The sequence below is a fragment of the Bos indicus genome, chromosome 16, assembly GCF_029378745.1.
Source record: "Bos indicus isolate NIAB-ARS_2022 breed Sahiwal x Tharparkar chromosome 16, NIAB-ARS_B.indTharparkar_mat_pri_1.0, whole genome shotgun sequence".
In the NCBI taxonomy this organism is placed as follows: Eukaryota; Metazoa; Chordata; class Mammalia; order Artiodactyla; family Bovidae; genus Bos; species Bos indicus.
Genome location: NC_091775.1, coordinates 56,812,121 through 56,829,565, shown reverse-complemented (window position 1 = coordinate 56,829,565; position 17,445 = coordinate 56,812,121). Strand labels below are relative to the sequence as shown.

Genomic DNA, 17,445 nt, shown 5'->3' with positions numbered 1-17,445 from the left:
AACTTTAAAATTCCTTGATTATCTTGTATTAGCTAGAAGCCCAAATTTGTGTTTGTTAGCAGTTTTAGCATTCACTGGATTGAATACTAAACCAATCTATCTGCAAAATGAAATACAGTACAGAAAAAATTAAAAACAAACTAAACACTCACTCAACAAATTATGTTGAAAGGGGAAACCAGTACAAAGGAACAGCAATGTCACCGAATTTCAAGTCAGTTCAGTTCTATTAGTGTTTCTATTTCAAAAGGAGCAGTGTTTTGCTGCCACCTACAGGGCAACAGGCATTCCTTCATGAAAGTTACAAAACTAACTAAAGGTGTAAAAACCATTGCAAACCCATTACTTCATATTTTCAGGTCTTTATCTTCTGATTTTGTAACCTAAATAGCCGCTGCAGAAACTACAGCCTTAATTTCAGTCCTTCATTAGGTCACCAACTTCAACCTCAGAAACAGTTGTTTTTTTTAACCCAAGTTGGTAAACCAAAGACTAGAGAGAACTAAAATCCATTTTCCATTTTCAAGTTGTTTTGCTCTTCACTTCATGTTTTCTAACCCTGTGTGGTATTCAAATATGGTTCCGCAAGGAGAGAGCCTCTGGAATATGAATTGATCCTTCTTTCTGGCATCAACAGAAAGGAAAAGGGGAACTGCATTTTGAAAGGTCAAAGGAATACTTAACCAACCAGCACAGTGCTCAATAAAAACTGACCTTTTTACTTTCAAATAAACAAGGCCCTATTTTATTTTACTTTATTTATGGGTTACATCAAAGAGTTCTCGGAAACTCCCTACTTAAAAAAATGTTTATTGGTAATTTGTGTTTCTATTTTGTAAATTTTTATTGAAATATAGTTGACTTACAATGTTGTATTAGTTTTCACGTATATAGCAAGATGATTCACTTAAGCACATATATATGTATGTATTCTTTTTTAACATTCTCTTCCATTATATATTATTACAAGATATTGAGTATAGTTCCCTACAATCCACAGTAGGTCCCTGTTGTTTATCTATTTTATATATACTAGTTTTATATATAGTAGTGTGCATATTTTAATCCCAAACTCCTAATTTATCTCTGCGCCTCCCCCATTTCGCCTTTGGTAATCATAAGTTTATTTTCTACATCTGTGAGTCTATTTTTTTTTTTAATTTCACATGTAAATTCAGTTCAGTTAAGTCACTCTGTCGCGTCCAACTCTTTGAGACCCCACAGACTGCAGCATGCCACGCTTTCCTGACCAGTGCCAACTCCCAAACCTTGCTCAAACTCATGTCCATCAAGTCGGTGATGCCATTCAACCATCTTATGCTCTGTCATCCCCTTCTTCTGCTTTCAATCTTTCCAGGCATAAGAGTCTTTTCAAATGAGTCACTTCTTTGCATCAGGTGACCAAAGTATTGGAGTTTCAGCTTCAGCATCAATCCTTCCAATGAATATTCAGGACTGATTTCCTTTAAGATGGACTTGTTGGATCTCCTTGCAGTCCAAGGAACTCTCAAGAGTCTTCTCCAACAACACAGTTCAAAAGCATCAATTCTTTGGTGCTCAGCTTTCTTTATAGTCCAACTCTCACATCCATACATGACTACTGGAAAAACCATAGCTTTGACTAGACGGACCTTTGTTGGCAAAGTAATGTCTCTGCTTTTTAATATGCTGCCTAGGTTGGTCACAGCTTTTCTTCCAAGGAGCAAACATCTTTTAATTTCATGGCTGCAGTCACCATCTGGAGTGATTTTGGAGCCCAAGAAAATAAAGTCTGTCACTGTTTCCCCATCTATTTGCCATGAAGTGATAGGACTGGATTCCAAGATCTTCGTTTTCTGAATGTTGAGCTTTCACCATCCCCTTTCTCTTTCATCAAGAGGCTCTTTTTCTCTGTCCTACTGCACTTAGTATGATATCTCTAGGTCCATCCATACTGCTACAAGTGGGATTATTTTTTTCTTTTTATGGCTGAGCAATAATCCATTATGTGTATGTGTATATACACACACACATATATTCTACATTTTCTTTATCCATTCATCTGTCAATTAATACTTAGGTTGCTTCCATGTTTGACCTCTGTAAATCTGTATAATATATTTGGCTATTTGTATAATAAATGAAATGAACATTGGGGTGCATGCATTTTTTTTTTTTTCAAATTATGGTTTTCTCCAGATACATGAACAAGGCCAAATTTTAGACTTTGGGCGTTTTCTATTAAGACTCTTTTCTTGATTTGAAGATACCAACAGTAGATGAGCTTTGCTTTATAAATTAGGTTTTATGGTTCAAGCAACAACCTTGATAATCCAACATGAATTAGCTGAAGCACAAGCCACACCTCAACCCGGGTACCTCTTCTGTCTCCCTTTTAAAGGAGCTCCTATAATACACTCCAAAAACACAAGAGAAGACTCTACACATGGACATCACCAGATGGTCAACACCAAAATCAGATTGATTATATTCTTTGCAGCCAGAGATGGAGAAGCTCTACACAGTCAGCAAAAACAAGACCAGAAGCTGACTGTGGCTCAGTCATGAACTCCTTATTGCCAAATTCAGACTTAAAATGAAGAAAGTAGGGAAAACCACTAGACCATTCAAGTATGACCTAAATCAAATCCCTTATGATTATACAGTGGAAGTGAGAAACAGATTTAAGGGACTAGATCTGATAGAGTGCCTGATGAACTATGGAATGAGGTTCGTGACATTGTACAGGAGACAGGGATCAAGACCATCCCCATGGAAAAGAAATGCAAAAAAGCAAAATGGCTGTCTGGGGAGCCCTGACAAATAGCTGTGAAAAGAAGAGAAGCGAAAAGCAAAGGAGAAAAGGAAAGATATAAGCATCTGAAGAAAGCCTTCCTCTGCGATCAAAGCCTTCCTCGGCGATCAATGCAAAGAAACAGAGGAAAACAACAGAATGGGAAAGACTAGAGATCTCTTCAAGAAAATTAGAGATACAAAGGGAACATTTCATGCAAAGATGGGCTCGATAAAGGACAGAAATGGAATGGACCTAAAAGAAGCAGAAGATATTAAGAAGAGGTGGCAAGAATACACAGAAGAACTGTACAAAAGAGATTTCATGACCAAGATAATCACGATGGTATGATCACTCACCTAGAGCCAGACATCCTGGAATGTGAAGTCAAGAGGGCCTTAGAAAGCATCACTATGAACAAAGCTAGTGGAGGTGATGGAATTCCAGTTGAGCTATCTGAAAGATGATGCTGTGAAAGTGCTGCACTCAATATGCCAGCAAATTTGGAAAACTCAGCAGTGGCCTCAGGACTGGAAAAGGTCAGTTTTCATTCCAATCCCAAAGAAAGGCAATGCCAAAGAATGTTCAAACTACCACACAACTGCACTCATCTCACACGCTAGTAAAGTAATGCTCAAAATTCTCCAAGCCAGGCCTCAGCAATACATGAACCGTGACCTTCCTGATGTTCAAGCTGGTTTTAGAAAAGGCAGAGGGACCAGAGATCAAATTGCCAACATCCGCTGGATCATGGAAAAAGCAAGAGAGTTCCAGAAAAACATCTATTTCTGCTTTACTGACTATGCCAAAGCCTCTGACTGTGTGGGTCACAATAAACTGTGGAAAATTCTGAAAGAGATGGGAATACCAGACCACCTGATCTGCCTCTTGAGAAACCTATATGCAGGTCAGGAGGCAACAGTTAGAACTGGACATGGAACAACAGACTGGTTCCAAATAGGAAAAGGAGTCCATCAACGTTGTATATTGTCACCCTGTTTATTTAACTTACATGCAGAGTACATCATGGGAAACGCTGGACTGGAAGAAGCACAAGCTGGAATCAAGACTGCCGGGAGAAATATCAATAACCTCAGATATGCAGATGATACCACCCTTATGGCAGAAAGTGAAGAGGAACTAAAAAGCCTCTTGATGAGAGTGAAAGAGGAGAGTGAAAAAGTTGGCTTAAAGCTCAACATTGAGAAAACGAAGATCATGGCATCCGGTCCCATCACTTCATGGGAAATAGATGGGGAAACAGTGGAAAGTGTCAGACTTTATTTTTTTTGGCTCCAAAATCACTGCAGATGGTGATTGCAGCCATGAAATTAAAAGACGCTTACTCCTTGGAAGAAAAGTTATGACCAACCTAGACAGCGTATTAAAAAGCAGAGACATTACTTTGCCAACAAACATCCATCTAGTCAAGGCTATGGTTTTTCCAGTGGTCATGTATGGATGTGAATGTTGGACTATAAAGAAAGCTGAGCGCCGAAGAATTGATGCTTTTGAACTGTGGTGTTGGAGAAGACTCTTGAGAGTCCCTTGGACTGCAAGAAGATCCAACCTGTCCGTTCTAATGGAGATCAGTCCTGGGTGTTCTTTGGAAGGAATGATGCTAAAGCTGAAACTCCAGTACTTTGGCCACCTCATGCGAAGAGTTGACTCACTGGAAAAAACCCTGATGCTGGGAGGGATTGGGGGCAGGAGGAGAAGGGGACGACAGAGGATGAGATGCTGGATCGCATCACTGACTCGATGGACGTGAGTTTGAGTGAACTCCGGGAGTTTGTGATGGACAGGGAGGCCTGGTGTGCTGTGATTCATGGGGTTGCAAAGAGTCGGACACGACTGAGCGACTGAACTGAACTGATAATATATTCCTCAGGAACCTACCAGTAATTCTCATGGCCCCACTGAGCAGATGCTACAATCCTACAGATGGGCATTGCGATGGAGGAGCATGGAGACAAAATGGACACATTAGCAACTGCTAACAATGAAAATAAGAACCATCCATTTTCTAAGTGTGACTGTGAATGTTTCCTTTAATTGCACATGTGTTTTCTTTTCCTCTTCCTTCCTCATGTGTTTTCTTTCATCCCTCACTATCACTTTTAAATAATTTAATTTTGAATGTTTGATCACAGTGTAGTAGATGTTTAGCAGCACAGAGGGGTGTCCGGGGGAGTTTTTAAAAATACTGATGCTTAGGGTTCCTTGATGTTCAAATGAAACTGTTCTGTACAACTCAGGATCAGAAAATGTTTAAAGCTTACTCTAGTTACAGGACATTCTGATATAGAGTTAAGACTGAGGATCTTTGCTCTGTACATTAATAACTCAATGTCTGGCAGGCCATGGTCCACGGGGTCGCAGAGTCGGACACAACTGAAGCCACTAAGCACACATGTACTTCTTACCCTCCTGGTTCTGGAACTGCCTGCATCAGATCTAGAGGGCAGAGGTATGGCTGAGAGGAAGAATTTGGAAATGTTCCATTTAAACAAATTACTTGGGATTTAGGTGGTTCCAAAGTACACTAATGATTAATAATCACTGAGTTCTATTGTGGTTGTTGTTTAGTCACTAAGTCGTGTCTGACTCTTTGCAACTCCATGGACTACAGCACACCAGGCCTCCTTGTCTCTCACCATCTCTAGAAGTTTACCCACATTCATGTCCATTGAATCAGTGATCTATTGCTGAAGGGACTCACAATGCTGATATAACTAAAATAAATTGGGATAGTCTCTTACTGAAAATTGGTGGGAAGATTTATTTTTTCTTTGAAGGAGGAGAAGGAAAAGCAAGAAAAAGAGATTTGCTTCCATACATTAAGAGGACTGTCAGACACTACTTCAAACAACTTAAGGAAAGGGACTGTGTGTTCACTGTTGTATCCATATCATTAAGCACAGTGTCTGGCTCACAGGAGGTGTTCAAAAGTCCTTTGCTGAATGAACACATAAATGAACGAATGTTATTAGTATACAATGTGTTTTACTGGGTCCACTCCCAGAGGGAATGGTAGATGAGTTGGTAGATAACAAATGGAAGATTACAACATGACAGGTTATTACAGGTGAGAAAACAAGGATGTCCTACAATGGTATAGGAAGAGGTTATTTCAGCTGTAGAAGGATACTGGATAAGGAAGCAGGTTGAGATGCACAGGGCATGGCTTATTAGAGAGCTCCCAGCCTACTGAGAGCAGGGCAACCTGGAAGGTTTAGAAGGAGGCCAAAATATGAAATACAAAAGATTATTTCTCCTATGAAATACCAGACAGATTTCTGGAAAGACATTTCCATGATACAAAAATCAGGCTTACTGCAGCAGGCTACTGACATGAGAGAAGTTTGGTTAAAGAAAGAGATGTTTCAGTTCAGCACGTAGATTCTGTTTGATATCCAAATCAGAATCACACAAGCTAAACTGGAAAAAAATTATCATTTTATCATTTATAAATTTATCATTCTCCCCTCACAGCATCTCAGCCTTTTCATAAGCAGTGGGTGCATGCAGCCCTCATGACAGATACCCACAGAAGGCCTGGCTCTAGTGACCACAGGAGACTGCGTTTCTAGGCCACAGGGAACATCTCCTTCCCAACACCACTCTTTCAAGACTGAGGGAGACAGCCATTTTACCTATACATACAAACACAGAGAGACAGGCAAAATGAGGAGACAGAGGACTGTGTTCCAGACCAAAGAATGTGGCAAACCTCCAGAGAAAAAGACCTTAATGAAATGGAGATAAGCAAGCTACCTGATAAAGAGTTCAAAATAATAATCTTAAAGATGCTCATTGATCTTGGGAGAAGAATGGAAGAACATAGAGAGAATTCAACAAAGAAACAAAATATAAGAAATTACAGTCAACTGAAAAACACACTAAAAGGCTTCAACAGCAGAACAGATAAATAAACGTAAGCACAAATCACCACGCTAAAAGAACAATGGAAAACACCCCACAGAGCAGCAGAATAAACAAAGAATTAAAAGAGGTGAGGAAATGTTAGGGGCCTATGGTACAAGATCAAGTGGAATAACAGTCACATGAGAAGAAAGAATAAGCCAGAAGGATTATTTGATGAAATAATGGCTGAAACCTTCTCTAATCTGGGGAAGGAAACAATCATCTAGACCCAGGAAGCCCTGAGAGTTCTAAATAGGATGAATCCAAAGAGAAACACACTGAGACTCATTATGGTCAAAATGGTAAAAGTTAAGGATAAACAGAGACTCCTAAAACCAGCATGAGAAGAGTCATTAATTACTTAAGGAAAACCCCATAAGGCCATCAGTAGAATTTTTTCATCAGAAACTTTACATGCCATAAAGAAGTGACATAACATATTAAAAATGCTGGGAAAAAAACAAACACACACACACACCAACAACCTGCCAACCAAGAATTCTCTACTGGGAAAGTTACCATTCAGAATTAAGGAGATGTATTACGAGTTTTCCAGATAAGCAAAATCTAAAGGAATTCATCACCACTGAATTGGCCTTATTAGAGATGTTAAAGGGACCCCTCTAAACTTAAAAAGTGGTAATTAATAATGAGAACATATAAAATTAAAAATCAATCTAAAGGCAAATAAATACTAAAGGTAGTGGATCAGTCACTTAGGTAGCATATACGAAGGCTGAGACAAAATTATTAAATAAAATTAAAGTACAATAATTAAGATATACGTAGTAAACTAAAAGGTATAAAATGTGTCATTAAAAATATAATACGTATGGAGACTGTACATATATAGGATGTTGTATGTAAACCTCATAGTAACCACAAAGAAAAAACTTATATTATTAATAAATACACAGAAGAAAATGAGAAAGAAATCTAATACTAAAGAAAATCACCAAAAAAATCAAGGGAAAAGAGAAAGAGAAGAACAGAGAGGAGCTACAAAAATGACCCGAAAAAATTAACAAAATGACAGTATGTCAATTGTTGTTTAGTCACTCAGTCACGGCCAACTTTTTTGCAACCCCATGGGCTGCAGCCTGCCAGGCTACTCTGTCCATGGAATTTTCCAGGCAAGTTTACTGGAGTGGGTTGCCATTTTCTCTGTCAGGGGATCTTCCCAACCCAGGGCTAGAACCCACGTCTCCATGGTTCCTGCATTGCAGGCAGATTCTTTACCAAGGGTTAGAGAGAGGAGAATTTCTACATGTAATAATAGCATACAGATGTACTGTAGTACTTACTAAGTTATAGGCACCAATCATATATAAACTCATTAGACTCTAACAACAATCCTATGTGATGCGTGTTACTAATATCCCATTTTAAAGACAGGGGAAATGTAAGTTACCTAAAATGTTACTATTAGTTGCTCAGTTATGTCTGACTCTTCATGACCCCATGGACTGTATAGCCTGTCAGGTTCCTCTGTCCATGGAATTCTCCAGGCAAGAATACTGGAGTGGGTTGCCATTTCCTTCTCCAGGGGATCTTGCCAACCCAGGGATTGAACCTGGTTCTCCTGCATTGCATGTGTATTCTTTGCCATCTGAGCCACCAGGGACGCCAATAAGTTACCTAAGATCACTGGATAAACTGTTGAAGATGGGATCTGTTCTCAGGAGGCAGAAGAAGAGTAGCAAGAAAAGCAAGTACTATGCTAATGCTGTTTTGAGAACTATTGAGAGATCAAGTTAGATAAAAAATAGAAAAGACGTCAACTAGATTTCATTAATGACTTGACCAAAAAAGCTACAATAGCATGGTAAGGAAACATACCACAGTAAAGACCATTGAAAGTCAATAATATAAAAGGTATATTAATAACCTTTATATAATATACACAGCCCCTCCAAGACAGGGCTCAGTCTTCTAAAATTTAACCAGAATCAACTGACTTCCCTAAAAACATTCCAGATATTTCCAAACGAAAGTACATAGCATTGGAGTCTTCAAAACTGAGGCATTTCATTTGTCTCAGTTCAGTTCAGTTCAGTTGCTCAGTCGTGTCCGACTCTTTGCGACCTCATGAATCGCAGCACAGCAGGCCTCCCTGTCCATCACAAACTCCCGGAGTTCACTCAGACTCATGTCCATCGAGTCAGTGATACCATCCAGCCATCTCATCCTCTGTCGTCCCCTTCTCCTCCTGCCCCCAATCCCTCCCAGCATCACAGTCTTTTCCAATGAGTCAGCTCTTCGCTTGAGGTGGCCAAAGTACTGGAGTTTCAGCTTCAGCATCAGTCCCTCCAAAGAAATCCCAGGGCTGATCTCCTTCAGAATGGACTGGTTGGATCTCCTTGCAGTCCAAGGGACTCTCAGGAGTCTTCTCCAACACCACAGTTCAAAAGCATCAATTCTTCGGTGCTCAGCCTTCTTCACAGTCCAACTCTCACATCCATACATGACCACAGGAAAAACCATAGCCTTGACTAGACGGACCTTTGTTGGCAAAGTAACGTCTCTGCTTTTGAATATGCTATCTAGGTTGGTCATAACTTTCCTTCCAAGGAGTAAGCGTCTTTTAATTTCATGGCTACAATCACCATCTGTAGTGATTTCGGAGCCGAAAAAAATAAAGTCTGACACTTTCCACTGTTTCCCCATCTAATTCCCATGAAGTGATGAGACCGGATGCCATGATCTTCGTTTTCTGAATGTTGAGCTTTAAGCCAACTTTTTTACTCTCCACTTTCATTCTCATCAAGAGGCTTTTTAGTTACTCTTCACTTTCCACCATAAGGGTGGTGTCATCTGCATATCTGAGGTTATTGATATTTCTCCCGACAATCTTGATTCCAGCTTGTGTTTCTTCCAGTCCAGCGTTTCTCATGATGTACTCTGCATATAAGTTATATAAGCAGGGTGACAATATACGACCTTGATGGACTCCTTTTCCTATTTGGAACCAGTCTGTTGTTCCATGTCCAATTCTAACTGTTGCTGCCTGACCTGCATATAGATATCTCAAGAGGCAGATCAGGTGGTCTGGTATTCCCATCTCTTTCAGAATTTTCCACAGTTTATTGTGATCCACACAGTCAAAGGCTTTGGCACAGTCAATAAAGCAGAAATAGATGTTTTTCTGCAACTCTCTTGCTTTTTCCATGATCCAGTGGATGTTGGCAATTTCAAAATTATTATAATAATTACTTTTTAAGTTGCTTTGTTTTTCTGCCTGATTTAAGGATCTGGGGAGGGAGGAGGGAGGAGGGTTCAGGATGGGGAACACATGTATACCTGTGGTGGATTCATTTTGATATTTGGCAAAACTAATACAATTATGTAAAGTTTAAAAATAAAATAAAATTAAAAAAAAAAAAAAAAAAAAAAAGGATCTATAAAGGTACGAATCTAGAAATTCTGATTTTTCAAGAGTATGGTTGCTAACAGAAAGTAGTTTTGCAATATGGATCAAAAATTAAAATGTGATTACAGTTTGACCAACAATTACATTCTTAGGAATTTATCCTAAAGATACCATATGCAAAGATGGAATTTAAGGATGTTTGTTACAGCTTTGTTTAACAGGGAAGTCTAAAAACAATTTTAATGTCCATAAAAATTAAATATAAAATTGGTTAAATAAATTATGATATATACAATAGAAAAATAAGCAGTCATTTAAAAGGCTAAGGAAGTTCTATGTGTAATAATAGCTCCTGGGTGACTGTAGTGCTTACTAAGTTAACAGGCACCAATCATATATTAACTCATTAAACCTTCACAACAATCCTATGGAATAGGTATTACTAATATTCCCATTTTAAAGATGAGGAAACTGTAATTTACCTAAGATCACTGGACAAATTGTGTAAGATGGGATTTAAACTCAATCAGTCTGACCCTGTGCTTTTAACCACTACATGTGTATTATAACACAGAAGGATATTTATAATATTATATGAAAAGTCTTGTTCAACAGAATTTTTAAAAGAAAATAAATATATGTTAATCCTTTCACATTGTACTTCAAGATGTACTTACTACCTCCCCATCATCTTATCTGTAACCCTCAAACCCATATTAAAACATATTTATTTATATACACATGTATATGTATATGAGTGCATGTAGGTAGGTAATACATGCTTACATATTCAATAGACTAGAGCATGGGAGAAAGATTTTATACTAAATTTTTATTATGGTTTCCTCTAAGGTAGGGTTATAAATGGGCTTTAGCTCTGTAATGTTTCTATGCTTGTGGTCAGGGTGGAGGGAAACGTTCTGCCATTTACTTTTAATCCTTGTCAGAAAGCAAAGAATCTATTCTGATTAGAAGTTTTCTCTGGCAATATGAAGTCACTCAGATTAATTCTCACTGATCATCTCCCATCTATTATAATGTACTATGCTATGACTACTGAATGCATCATATAATCACTAAATTAGATTTTTAGGAGTATACCTAGCCTACCTAATGGATTCTGCCAACAGCCTAAATAATTTAATGATGCTACTATAAGGAATCATTGTTTTAGCTGAGTAGCTTTCTAGCCACCTGGTAGACTGTTTCTCGAAGAAGGCAATGGCACCCCACTCCAGTACTCTTGCCTGGAAAATCCCATGGACAGAGGAGCCTGGTGGGCCGCAGTCCATGGGGTCGCTAAGAGTCGGACAAGACTCAGCGACTTCACTTTCACTTTTCACTTTCATGCATTGGAGAAGGAAATGGCAACCCACTCCAGTGTTCTTGCCTGGAGAATCCCAGGGATGGGGGAGCCTGGTGGGGAGCCGTCTATGGGGTCGAACAGAGTCGGACACGACTGAAGCGACTTAGCAGCAGCAGCAGCAGGAGCAGGCTGTTTCTAACCCAAAAGGAAATAGCTCCCATTCAGAAAACAGATGTTATAAATCATACTGAGCAACAGAGACATTCACCTATGTTTATGTTGTTTAAAAATGTTATTAATTCAGCTATACCTTTGCTAAGTCAAAAGATTTCAAACAATCTGGGGCCTTGGTTCTATCAATTATCAGCTGGGGGAGAGAATTATTAAATGGTTTTCTCTGATACAGTTTATGGTTCTCCTACAAATAACATCTGGATATTTAATATATGCTAATGAGATGATCTATGCTAACACTCAATGCTCAAGTGTTAGCACTGAGTGCTCAAGTAATGTTACTTACCTTTCTGATTCCCCTCATCATAAGAAATAGAGAGAAATCCCTCTGCAGCTATACTGAAAATTGGTTAGGCTAGGTTCATTAGCACTTTCCACTATCCCTAAGTTTATTATTTTTATATAAACAAGTTTACATTCTTTCATCTGACAGATTAGAAGCTAAAAATTAATCACTGTCAGATGTGTTTTGGGGTATTCTTTTTCTAGGCAGGAGCAGTCAGATCAGTTAAGTATACTTAGGTACAGCCTATGTGTACTGATTCTATGTGGGGTCAGCGCCAAAATTCAAACAAGAACTCCTAAAGTAACTTTGTCAAATGAATTGTTCATATCTAAACTCAAAATGAAAAATATGAAGTACACTGTATGTACATTTTAACAGAATAAGAGATAAGGAGCAGTAGCCATGTCTTGAGTTATATAAGGCCCATGTAATGTGATGCCTTTGCTTTCATAAAAGTATTTAATGGTTAAGCAGGAAAGCTCTCCTAAAATATCAAGAGGTTCTCTGAAGCTTCAAGTTACGATCTTTGGGGAAATGTGGAAGACTTATGGGGAATCTAGTAATAAATTCTGAGTAACTTCATGAAAATAACAGTAATCACAATAATGACAGCTACCATTTATTAGGCAATACAACTTTCCATTACGTTAAGGGATTTTATGGATCCTATTATTTAGCAATCCTACAGATTAGTTTTCATTATTATCTCAAAACTCAGGGTCTGAGCACTGTGTAATTTGCCCAAGGTCATACACTAGAGCTGAAATTAGAACCAAATCTATCTGAGTCCAGTGTCTGCAATTTTAACAACTACATTTTACTAGGAAAAGGGTGAGCCTGCATCTTTTTATAAACAAGGCAATTTTCACCCTCAATAATAGAACTTCATTTTTAACCAAAGGACAAAAACCAATCAGGTTATTTTCATCAACTCTGCAGCAAATGTCTTGCTGTTACCACACTTTAAAAGTTGCATTAATATGTTGATATAAAATCCAAAGAGGTAATTATAATTGAATTCTGATATGTCATATAAATTTCTAGCTATCAGAGAAAGAACTGCAAATTGCAAGTAGCAGTTTCTTTTTTAGTCAGCATATTACAGAAGCTTTCTAATAATTCAATTATATGTTTAGCTACCTTTAGAGATGTTATTATCGTAAGAAGCATTTTAAGAAAAAAGCTGGCATCATTTTGACAGAGAACAGGTTTTAACTTTTTCTCATATCATCCAACTCGAATGAATGGAAATATTTTTATATGCTGCTGAAAAGAGTGTTATGATATCAAGATTAAATGGATTATAAGAAAATCAAACTTAAAATACACAACAACAAAAGATGGGAGGAGAGAAGAGCAGAGTTCCTCAGAGAAGTCGTTTTTTGTGTTCAAGAATCTAGAATGAGTCAAAGGTTGTAAACTGAATGATGCTCAGTTCCAAGGGCAGAGAGATACGGTAGTTTGGTTAAACATAAAAACGGACTTACCTTTAGGAGAGCCAAGGCTACATGAAAGATTATGTTCAAACCCTGAAACAGAAAAAGAGAGTCAAAATCAATAATCACATCTATCACTATTTTGTTATTTTCCCAAGACCTCCACATATCATTAATAAAATCTGATTGTTTTCATTTCCACATACAATAATAATTAAATGAGATTTTTTAAAGGTATTTTTCTTCTCTGAGAGGCTTATTATAAAGTTTAGGTCCTTTTTAACTGGTGCTTACATAAAATTATTGTTTTTACAGTAAATTACTTTTCTCCAGTCTATTTCTGGTTCAAGGCCTGGAAAAATCAAGTTCCTTGATCAAAATTGCAGTGACACTGAAGTCTAAAATTATTAAGTGAAATTTCCAAGTCCTATCTGTGTTATATGGTTACACTGCCCGTCGAAAACAAAACAGAGAACAAAAGGTGTTTCTGGTAACCGAGGCAGACTATGTGAGGGGGTAAGCGTCACACTGGATTTCTACTACCTACCATGCTAATTGTTTTGTGGTTTTAGTGTTGGTTTTCAAGAAGTATTTGTACAACTAGAGGTTGTAATTAGTAGCTATCTCCTAGACTTCCTTGTCTTTTTCTTCCTGAAAACCAGAGCAACATTTCTTCAGGAATAAAAAAAATTAAACAGCTTGCTAAGAAGCCATACTGGAGCTGAATTTTGACTCTGAGTGAGATGTTGAGATATAGAAGTCAAGAGAAAGGAATCTTAAATGCTCAAGATGACAGAGGCAGAAACAAAACTGCCACAGAATATGCTGTTTCTTTGCCATGCAAGTCATCAATCAAGAGAAAAAAGACCTTTCAAATTTGAGCTGATATTTCCCATAAGTTCGTATCTTCCCATAACTATGTGGCATGCCCTCTTCAGCTTGGTCACAAGTATAATCTAAACTACCTTTTGGACATGGAATTGTACTAGATGCGCTATGCAAAGAATTCCTAATGAACCATCCTTTTACTATCTCCAAAATCAGAAGCAAGGATTAGGACTAGGACCGAACATATGATGTAATGGCAGAAGAGATGAATGATAAACACAAAATACTTGGTTGAAAGTTTTGAATGTACTGAGTTAATTCTTTAAGAAACCAAAGCAGTAAAATGCACAATCAGGCCAGGAGACAAAATCAAATTGACAAAGAGTTCATTACCACACCAAGCAATGATTCTAGACTAGTTTTGACCACCATTAGAAAAAAAAATACCAGAGAAGGCAATGACACCCCATTCCAGTATTCTTGCCTGGAAAATCCCATGGACGGAGGAGCCTGATAGGCTGCAGTCCATGGGGTCACTAAGAGTCCGACACGACTGAGCGACTTTACTTTCACTTTTCACTTCCATGCACTGGAGAAGGAAATGGCAACCCACTCCAGTGTTCTTGCCTGGAGAATCCCAGGGACAGCAGAGCCTGGTGGGCTGCCGTCTATGGGGTCACACCGAGTCGGACACGACTGAAGTGACGCAGCAGCAGCAGAAAAAATAGAGAGATAGTACTATAACAATAACAAAAATAATAATTATAAAACAACTTGGGTTACGATTAAGCAGAATTTGCTTTCCTAATCTAAATTTGGATCCTCGCCCTCTAGCTGCTGCCTACTTGTAGGCCCTGCTTCACATTCCCTCCATCTCCCACACCACAACCACTAGGCATAGTCCAACCGGAGTGCTGTGCTCATCAACCTGCCATGAAGACCAAATCCACAGTGTCTCTGATTCTTAGTTTTTTTTTTTTTCAATCACTGTTACTATGTAAGCACCTCTTGTCTCTACTTCTCTAATCCCCATAAACCTCTGGCCTTCCTCCTAAGCCCGTCTCCCACCCTTCCATCTCCTTCCCAGACCCCTTCAGAGTATTCCACTCCATGTTCAGCCAACTTAGCTATGCTCTTGACCTTCCTGCCAAACATTTTCCCCACCTCCATGCTTTCACAGAAAGAGTGAAATCTAGGGATCCATATAGCAACCTGTATTACGATTCTCATTTTTCAGAGTATGAACTTGATTACCTAAGTTATATAAGCATTTAGTAGTTGCAGGCTAGGATCATTCTCCAAAGCCTTCCAAATGAGTAGTCTAATGGCATTTTCACCTCACAGTGTTGGTGTAAAATATATAAGTGCTTATTTGATGACCAAATGATTAAACTATACTAGGTATCTCCAAGTTTTCTGGGATTTGTTCTTTTCCATATGGACCCAACTAGACCAGTTTGTAGAGTCACCATCAAATAATAGTAAGTAACATTTTCTTCAACGATCTCAAACTATTGGGCAATTGAGCTATGGAACACACAAAGAAGAATTTAGGGAAAAAAGGATCTGTAAATAACCAAAACAGCTCTTGCTAACAGCAAGGAAAAAACTGATTCAAATTTTAATTTCACTTACACTTAGAATTAGTAAAGAATCTGCCTGCAATGTAGGAGACCTGGGTTTGATCTCTGGGTCAGGAAGATCCTCTGGAGAAGGAAATGGCAATCCACCCCACTATTCTTACCAAAGAATCCCATGAACAGAGGAGCCTGGCAGGCTACGGTCCATGGGGTCTCAAAGAGTCAGTACGACTAAAGCAACTAAACAACATGATTTTATTGTTTATAGGTATCAGAAGTAGCAAGCTAAAAGACAAAGTATGTGCTAGACGGGATTAGGGACATAGCCTATAGAGACAGTTACCAGAATCAAAATATTGTACTTGATAGAAGGCAAACTTTAAAAAATATATATATAGCTATCTGGGCTCATCTAATGACATCAATAGCCCTTCAAGAGCTAATATTAGTTTACTGTGATAATCTCAGAAATATTAATGAATGCTTATGTTATATTTGAAACACTGTGCTTAAGAAGAAAGCACAGTCTGTGTTTTAAATAAAAAGTAGTTTTTTTAAGTTTGGGCAGCTAAAGAGGTAACTTTCATTTATTAGAAAATTTTATACAAATAAATTATTTAACTAAGTTCATAATGTACCTGCTTATGTGAAACCCTAGATGTTATCATAAAAAATGAAGAAAAGTAAAGACTTCATAAGCTTTAAACTGAAGTAGAAAAATAAAAAAAACTGAAGTAGAATAGTGTGGCCAGACTATACAAACAAAGACACAATATTTCCATACCTCTAGATTGCTGGAAATTAGAAAAAAACATGCTATTCTGCCAAGTTCTTTATTTCACTACAAAATCTATCCTGATTTCCTAATAGAATAAAAAAGGCAACTTTAGTTAGATATTTTAAATTATCTATTTTTCTCTTTTAGATAAGACTTATTCCCATTTAGGAATATAATTAGAGGTATCATTAAATGATAGTAACTTCCATAGGCCAGCATTCAGGAAGCACAAGTAGGTTTCTTTTAAGATGACAATGTCAGTGGAAGCTTTGGTCCTCAGCCTGCTAGCCAACAATGAAGTACATTGTAAGCAACCATTCACTCTTCCAAGCCACAAAATGAACTAAATACTCCATTATTTCATTGCCCACTTACTCTTACATGGTCCAACATTTGTCTAATTAAGCTGAAATATATTAAAAAAAAATTTTTTTAAGGAAAAGATGTCCTACACTTTCAAGATGCCTCCCTCTTCAGAAATATGTAATCTATAACAATTTGTTTTTCACTGAGGGGTAAATAAGTGTTCCTAATAGAATTGAAAGGGCTAAGGTATTTAAAGAATTATTAAGAGTGAAAATAACAGGTAAATACACTGTCATGGCTACTTACCATTTATATGCAAAGTCTAACTCCAAGGGCAAGATAATAAATGAGTCAATATCCATTGACTATTTCCTACATGTAAAGATCTAAATTAATTACACCATAAACACATCCTTACTTAGTCCCACAACAACCTGAAATTCCATTTTACCCACAAAAAAATTAGATTTAGAGAAGTCAAATTATATTTCCTAAGGTCATACAGCTCTTTAGTGGATTTTAACCTATACAGTATAAGTCTAGAAGTCATACTCATAACCACTGTTAAGAGAAGATGGCTGAATGAATGAATGAATACCTTAGCTGAGTATTATTTAATGT

The 17,445-nt window shown here is 37.7% G+C and overlaps 1 protein-coding gene across 3 annotated transcripts in view; it reads right to left on the bottom strand.

Moving 5' to 3' along the window:
• The window catches only part of RABGAP1L (RAB GTPase activating protein 1 like), a 739,452-nt gene that overhangs the window by 196,486 nt on the left and 525,521 nt on the right, over nucleotides 1-17,445 (bottom strand). For all 3 annotated transcript variants that reach the window (XM_070768910.1, XM_070768911.1, XM_070768912.1), the window contains one exon: nucleotides 13,384-13,425. In XM_070768910.1, coding sequence (XP_070625011.1) covers nucleotides 13,384-13,425 — 42 coding nt within the window. The remainder of the gene's footprint in view (nucleotides 1-13,383; nucleotides 13,426-17,445) is intronic.